An 8,241-nucleotide genomic window follows, 5' to 3' on the forward strand; every position below is an offset into this window, starting at 1 on the left:
CCCTTGTACCATGATAGGAGTATGGACAACATAGAGAAGTATAAGGTGGCAAAGAAGACTGTAAATCAAGCTGTAAGTGTGGCAAAGGATAGGGCATAAGAGAACCTTCACCAACGACTAAGTACGAAAAAAGGAGAGAAGGACAACTATAGGATGACAATGTATTATGAGAGAGAAACGAGGGACTTCAACCAAGTTAAGTGCATTGAGGATGAGTTGGAGCACCTCTTGGTGAAGGAGGATAGATCAAACATAGATGGTAAGAGTATTTGCATAAGCTGGTCAATGGTGAGAGTTGGATGACTCTTTTGATGATACAAATAGATACTTTATGTGGATGATCCAAGAATTTAATATTAAAGAGGTGTTGAAAAGGATGAAAAGGGAAAGGCAATGTACACCTGGCCCCGCTTGGTTACAAAGCTGGACACGAATCAATTAATTTGAGACACATCCCATAACACGTGTTGTGGGAGTAGGTTGAAATGTTTCTCTTGATATACTTCTCTCTCACAGCGTAATATTCAATGCTATTTTCTCTCCTCGATAATTAACTGTTTGAAGCTAGTGCCAGCTCGTACCATTATCACCATAAATAAACGCGCCCCAAGATCCTCGTCGGCGCTTGCTATCATCGATATATATCCACAAGATAAACATATCAGTTCAACAATGGTACGTCTTGGTTTTCTGATATCCACAAGTGAATAATGGTTACTGGTATCATCACTGCAGCAGAGAAATATAGATAAAACAATGCAAACACTGATATGGAGATTATTATTGATAAACAACAAACTGATGGTCCGATCCAGTGTACATCGATACTGCAAGTACAAACCAAATCTTTATTTTACCTTGCGTAGATACACAAGGTTATACATGGACCAAACTAATTGAGAAGAAATTCAGTAATGACGTGAAGTGTTGGCCCAATTATTCTCTCTCTCACAGGTCACACACACAGGCAACCACTTACGCACGCACTTACTGACCTGCTGTCCGACACACACGTACATGACTGACTACAAATCTACAACTCACACGAACACATAAACAACAAGATTAACTCCAACATATACCGGGATACATAAACACAAGGTCTTCCATTTATGCAATGGCCACGTAGCTTGGCACCTTGGCATCGCCGGACCGAGAAAACACGATCTGCATTTGGTACACATATAAAACAGTTCGTTCAAAAAAAACATATAAAACAGTAAACCAACAGTTAAAACATAACTGAAGTTTATTAGTATGTGCATACCTGGTAGTCCATAAGTGTGCGTGATCTGAACATAGCCGCACAATATGTTAAATAATACTGCCAAGTAAGCATGAATTTTTCGTCAAATCCCAGGGCGGCAACTTTTCTGCAAAAAGTTAGAAAGAGGATACAACTAGTTGAGCAATGCACTATAAATAAATTAAAGCATTTCTGCAAGAGAATAAAAAATAGAATACTACTAATAATTGAGTAATGTAAATAATGTATAGCTTAATTAATTAGCTTGAGATTAAGGGCTTGTATTTACTTTCTGTTGGCCATGAAGTTGTCCCTCCAGTGCATCAGAGTCGGGTAGTAATGGTCCCCAATATTCTCAACGTGTTGTATGCTGCACAAGTCACAGGTGTACTCATCAAGAAATTAGAACTAAGAAACCATGAATGTCCTAGTTAAACAGTAGCTAAAAAAGTATTAGTTGAGTACATACCAGAGCCTTGATGCATTAGTCATGGCAGACACAACCCGGGCCAGAGAAGGTAGGCAGCCACCTGGGAAGATATATTCCTTTAAGAACTCGGGCCTCGTCCTCAATTTGTCGTACAATTCCTCTGGGATCGCGATAAACTGTCGAAGATGAAATTTAGTTAACCGATGAGCGATGATTATTCGCAATCATACAATGGATCAGTATAAGATTAATATATGTTGTGATGATGCACCTGGAGGACAAATAGGCCGTGTTCTGCCAAATGGTATTCACAGCTTCCAAAAAAATCATCCATGTACTCATGGCCGACGTGCTCAATCATCTCACTAAACGAGCAATAAGGAATAAAACATATTTATCAGATCAGCAGTTGCTACCATTTTCCGGATCGCTCCTTTAATCTGTCAGCAGTACTACTCACCAACTTATAATCCTGTCAAACTTCTGGTCAGTTGGTATTTGGCGGTAATCGCAAAGCAAGAAACTTATGCGGTCCTACATACACAGTAGATCAATTTGTTATCTTGGTTTTTAAAACCCCCTGCTGACATAAGTTGATGTTTGTCACATAATACTACCTAGAAAGGTACATCACTCACCTCTAATCCCGCTTCTTTCACCTTCCTCTTGGAGTATTTCAGTTGCTCCTCAGACAGCGTGATTCCCGTGTACTTGCAACCAGTTTTCTTCACCAGCTCTATGGCCAAAGTGCCCCAACCACTACCAATATCAAGAACATGATGCCCTGACTCCACCTTAGCCTTCAGTCAAATGGATTCATATTGCAATATCAAGACATCATTAGTTAATAAGGTAATGCATATATTGAGGCAATCTCAATATCAGGTGAAATTTATGATGGTAGAGTTCAAACAAACCTCGTTTTACCTTATTAATTAGACTGTTAATTTTACGTAACTGGGCTGCTTCTAAGCTCTCGTCCTCCGCCTACAATTAGAACCAAAATCCAGGTAACTGAGCCATCCCAAGTATACTAATCACAGCAATACACTACATAATTTACTTGTTCGAGAAAAAAGCTCCACAATTATTCACTAGCAAGAGATGGAATCACAAGATTGGCAAACCTTGAAGATACCAGAAGAGTAAGTCATTGATGGATCCAGATAAAGAGCAAAGAAATCATTACTCTGCACACAAATATTTCAGATTGAAAAAAATATGTTAACACTTTGTCAGTTCTTTTAGACTATATGGTAACGAATAATTTGTATCATGTGGATGGAGGGAACAAATTAGAAATACACATGACATTGATTTGTTGAATTATATAAAATATAGTTGTAGAAAAACCTCGAGCAGTTAGTTATTTTATTTTACGAAAAAGTAAGCAAAGTCCACTGACCAGATCATAGTGCTTAGAGATATTTTTAGCAGCTTTTGATACAGTGTTGTTCCTCGAGGCATGACGCAAAATATATTTTGCACATGCAATTCCAGTGATTCGAAGCCAAGGTGACCACCAGCCCTTCCTTATACAACTACTGCAAGGCACATTAATTTGAACGAGTTTAGCAATAGCACATTCATGTACGATCCTTCATTCTGATGAAACAATTCAGATGGTATTTTAGAATTAAGGTACCTTTTGCTGGCACTGCTGCGCATCAACCTTTTCCGTTCACCTCTATTAGCAAAAGTAATCTGTATACCAACATGGCTCATAGATTCAATCAGAAAATAAAAAGATAGTAGTTGCATTCTGTGGACCTGTATAACTAAAAAAATCTATATAATGTACTCCTTCCACTAATGTAAACACGAGATTTCAGACTTGCTTCTGGTCATTTTCTGAGAATTTACATATGAGAATATTACAAAAGATTGAAAACATGAATTGCATGGGTAGAATTATCTTGAACATGCTTTCCTATAGTTTCATAACTTTATTGATTTTATATGGAAACCAATTAACCAGAACATGGTGTTACCAGTATAAAATTCAGAAGGCCTTCTCTGTTATCAGAAAATGAGATATAGCCGTTGATGTAGGCATATGCAAAACCAAGGTCTGCTTCTGTTGCAAGCTGATGAAAAAGGGGAGGCACAGTGAAGATGTAAGATGTATCTCGCACGAGATGTGATGAAGAAAATAGAATGTTGTTTAAAAAGAGGGCGAAAAAAAATCTTGAAGAAGAGAGTTGAACCTTCCAGTAGAATTGGGGGTCATGAACTTGTATCACAGATTTTACATGGCATCTTTCACCTGCTCTACCAAAACTAAATGTAGTGCCTCCTTCTTCCAGTATGCTGTGCACAAAACTATAAAGTGAGAACCATTACCATAGATTGTGTAGTACATCAATCCATACAAGCCTCACCTCACGTTACCAATGTTTATGTATTGGTCAAAATGTTTTAGTACCAGAAGGCGTGCACCGGCCTCGGTCCATGATGGGACCATCGGTTTTGGGTTAACCAAGAGGTTACACTTCCTTTGAAGCAATTCTGAAGCTGCTACTTTCCCAGCCTGAATTGATTCAATTTTCCATAAACAGATTGCACTCCCATAAATATTTATTTAAATAATATTTGGTGCCTTTGTGATTGAATCTAAAAGGGCAGGTGTGCAGTAAATACCTTAACACTGTCCTCATGGCATCTGTAGCCTGTCATTCATGAAAAGGAAAATTTCAGACTTAATTATCTATATTGGAATTAGTTAACGGGTGGATGCAGTGAAACGAATGAAACCTTGATATGGGCCACAGAACCATATTCCCCTCTTTCCTTGGATGTTATTGAGCTCAACAGTAGCCTTTGCAGAAGCCAGGGACGGAATTGGGAGGCTCGTATGCCATTTGAGGAATACATGGTTGGGAGCACGGGGAGGGTTAAATGTCACAAGAAAAGGCCTTGAAGATTCAATGTTCTAGCAAATATAAAAGAAGAAGGTTCCGTTGTTATTCGTAATCTTCCATGATCATCTATGCACATGAAAAATATTAAACTAATGTTACCGTATGAAGTTGATATGTTGCGTAGGCACCTGAACTATGTTTAGCCAGTAGGTAACACACACACCACTGCTTGTCCCCAGGAAGTTCCTGGCGCTCCATGCGTAGGAATTATGTGGCATCAAGCTTTCATCACAGTGGAAGTACACGTCACTGAAGAAAGGAAAAATACAAGAGATAGGAAAATATTGTATCAGATATAACCATTAATATTGTAGCAGAATAACACAATAGATGGCAGCGTAACCTGTAGATATATTGGAAAGCTCCTAGAATCCTCAATTCCTCATGTGTTGCTTCAGCTCCTAGTAATTTTATAGCATCTGGAGCTTGAAGACCAAATATGATCCTGTCGTACATCTCCTCTGAACCGTCAACCTCTAAAACTCGGTAAACTGTTTCCAGCAGCATAATATTTTTGTCGTGAGTGAATAAGTAGGGGTAATTTACATTAAGGAAGTAACTGTAGTGGCCAATCCAAGTATATGTACCAACTCACTATAGTTCTAATTGGGTCACCAGCAAACTATAAATGCCCTCCCACCCGTACCGGCACTGGCAGTCTGGCGTCCAGAGCTGCCTCAGACCAGTAAAAACCTTACCTAACCCACCCTGCTGCAAGATTTCATTTTCCCAATTGGCACCTTTATGAGGTTTGGACCAAAGTTCAGGTGAGGTATAGTAATGTGCTTCTTGGGTTATGGCACTATGGGTATGCACTTTGATGGCACTTCAGCCACCTATTAGTTTTCCAGGCCACATCCATATATGGGCTATGTCATTTTAGGTAGGATATTATTATTATAGAACTATGTTAGGGGCGTTTAGTTCTTCAAGCTAAAGTTTAGTCTGTCACATCGAATATTCGGAGGCTAATTAGGAGGACTAAATATGAGTTAATTATAAAACTAATTGTACAGATGGAGGCTAAACGACGAGATGAATCTATTAAGCCTAATGAATCCATCATTAGCAAATGTTTACTGTAGCAGCATACTGTCAAATCATGGACTAATTAGGCTTAATAGATTTGTCTCGCCGTTTAGCCTTCGTCTGTATAATGGGTTTTGTAAATAGTCTATGTTTAATACTCCTAATTAGTATCTAAATATTCGATATGACAGGCACTAAAAATAAGCAACGGGAATTAAACGGGCCTTAGTTCATCTTTAAGGATGTATAAAGAACAACATAAATTAAGAACACTCGGGGTCATATAACATGAAAACAACATAATAGATAATCTAATCAGATAATTTCCTTATATACCACCAAGAACAAACTCTAATCTCCCAATCCCTTGTGTGCATTATATTGTCTCTTAAAGCTATGTCTCTGAGAAATGTTTAACAAAAAAATATTCTAACACTATTTTGCATTCCGCAACTTGTCCCACTATTACAATTATAACATAATTATTATGATCCACTTAACAAATTTTTGGGAGATTTTTTATAAAGAAAGTTTTATTAACTTCAAGGTTGTTATTACGTCGAGTTGATACAGACACCTTAAAACACTCCTGGCCTCTACCTTTGGGGAATCTAGTGCAATTGGAAGACGTATCATGAGGATAAATTGCCTAGACAAACAAGATGACCCATAGGTAATCTGCACAATAAATGTTATGGCATCATTTTTGTACGGAACAAAAAGGTGATAATGCTGCCTGTTCGATGACGTGGTGATAAATGCATTTAAACCCCTTTGCAGAAAGCCTAACAAGAAAGTGGAAATAATATATGTGCACCCATATCCACCTATATTTTGGAAATACTCACAAAGCAGTGGATCACTACTACGGAAAGGATTTGTGCTTCGGAAATACCTTCGTTGAATTTTAAAACAGATTTGACTTCACAGCCGGTTTTAATTTGACAACCCATGCTCTCCAATTCTTCCCTTACCTGCTCAGACATAAAAGGGTCACGTGCTACACCCTCCTTCTCACATTTTATGGAAGAAAAATTACAGTACCTTGTTCACGTAGGACCCCGAACCACCCTTGACGGTGTGCCACTGCGGGCGACCAAACAACTGAATGCATGTGTAATTCCATTGGATGAAATAATTAGCATCATAATTCATAATATGAGTCAAAGTAACAAGCTCTTCTAACATGCGAAGTAGATGTGCAGGCACCTCAAGAAGATGATTGTCGCGGAAAAATGAAAGCACAGAGACAGCAGGGATGCCCAATACTCCCTGTGGCGGACTGGACCAAATGCATAAACACATTGGGATCTGCAGCGAGCAAATATGGTCAAAATTTGTTATAAGAAGCTGGAGATGGGTGTATATATACAAGCCAATTAGTTGCATACAAGGTAGGCATCCTGGAAGAGCTGCGAATATCTGTGTGACTGGATGAATTGCCCCAAAGTCTCATTCCGGTCAGGGTTTCTTCCATGGTCCTCCAGGTACCTTCAAATAAAAAAAAAAGGCAGCAAAAACTTGTGAATACTCATCATTTGGAGAGTGTTATCTTCAAAAAATAGCAGAAGATGATCTAAGCATTGGCTAGCTCACTTGAGAGCATGATTCTTGAACTTGATTATCTCACGGATCACGAGCCAGAATCTGGGGCTAAGCAGGTTGCTCTTCTGCACCAACACGCCAGATATACCGTTGCGGGTGCCCCACTCGAAACCTGCACCTTTGTCCAACCGCAGGCTTGCTGAGAATGACATGTCCGATGTCTCCACCTCCAGCCCAAGATCTTCAAACCATCTCATCATGTTTGGGCATGTCATCTGCAATTAGCTCTTTTGTTAAATTAGTAGAAGATGAGCAGCAAACAGTTCAAGGTGGTGGTGGATTGCTAAGACTGGTCTTCTCAGTTACTCTCTTCAGTTTGACACCACTATGGCAGTAAGCACTATCCATTTGTGCAGAAAGTGTTGCTGACAGAGTTGTTTTCCGATAATCTGTTTCGGATTTTTTTTTACTGTTTGTTGTATAGATAAATGATCTAGTTGCAAATTCAAAAGTTGTTCGCATTTTCCAAACTAATGTAACGGTACAGTGCGCATGCATGTCCGCACCCGGTTGAAGACCATGCAGCCAAGGTCGACAGGGACACGGCCGCCGGTTCCGTCGTCGACGGCCATGGTCTTGTTGCCACCCCCGCCGAGATGCTCCTCCTTCTCGTACACGGTCACACGCGCGCCGCCGCTCCTCGCCAGCTCGTGCGCCGCCGCCAAGCCGCTCAGGCCGCCGCCCACCACCGCCACCCTCATCATCTCGATCTCTCTATCTCTCCGATCCTATGCAAGGTCCCAGTGCAAAGCTATGGCTAGGCCGAGGGCTCTGTGCTGCGCGCGTTGGGCTGTGCCATTCTGCACACGGTTTCCCGTTTATATAGAGATCGAGAAATGGTCTTCTCGTAGGAAACTTGAACAGGTATGTCCTCTTTGTTTTCCCCGATAAAATTGGGCCTCATCTGGTTAGGTAGAGGTGGGGCTAGTTGCGTTAATTGACGGGTGCGGCCCAGCATTTGCATCGTGGTTTAATGACTGTCCTGCAATCACGCGAGGCTGCCTGCCTAT

At 40.2% G+C, this 8,241-nt stretch overlaps 1 protein-coding gene across 1 annotated transcript; it reads right to left on the reverse strand.

The window, feature by feature from the left end:
* Positions 1-749: 749 nt before the first annotated feature.
* On the reverse strand, positions 750-8,034 carry LOC101762231. The gene is made up of 24 exons (XM_004956000.3): positions 7,738-8,034; positions 7,223-7,446; positions 7,018-7,117; positions 6,836-6,937; positions 6,671-6,730; positions 6,522-6,600; positions 4,941-5,088; positions 4,726-4,846; positions 4,431-4,608; positions 4,317-4,345; positions 4,058-4,206; positions 3,884-3,986; positions 3,668-3,763; positions 3,322-3,380; positions 3,082-3,220; positions 2,804-2,866; positions 2,604-2,663; positions 2,315-2,476; positions 2,137-2,210; positions 1,948-2,041; positions 1,716-1,852; positions 1,536-1,616; positions 1,268-1,373; positions 750-1,167 (listed from the first exon to the last, which is right to left on the reverse strand). The coding sequence occupies exons 1-24, from the start codon at positions 7,933-7,935 to the stop codon at positions 1,111-1,113; spliced, it is 2,619 nt and encodes an 872-aa protein (XP_004956057.1). The 5' UTR covers positions 7,936-8,034; the 3' UTR covers positions 750-1,110.
* Positions 8,035-8,241: the final 207 nt, after the last annotated feature.

Source organism: Setaria italica, chromosome II, assembly GCF_000263155.2.
Source record: "Setaria italica strain Yugu1 chromosome II, Setaria_italica_v2.0, whole genome shotgun sequence".
Lineage (NCBI taxonomy): Eukaryota > Viridiplantae > Streptophyta > Magnoliopsida > Poales > Poaceae > Setaria > Setaria italica.

Excerpts from the sequence above, each read along its gene's own strand:
- LOC101762231 (XM_004956000.3), bottom strand. The coding sequence starts at position 7,935 with ATGATGAGGGTGGCGGTGGTGGGCGGCGGCCTGAGCGGCTTGGCGGCG. Across the intron at positions 5,089-6,521 it reads TGTTTTAAAATTCAACGAAG|TTTACCGAGTTTTAGAGGTT; the intron begins GTATTTCCGAAG and ends TGCTGGAAACAG. Across the intron at positions 1,374-1,535 it reads AACTTCATGGCCAACAGAAA|AAAAGTTGCCGCCCTGGGAT; the intron begins GTAAATACAAGC and ends AACTTTTTGCAG.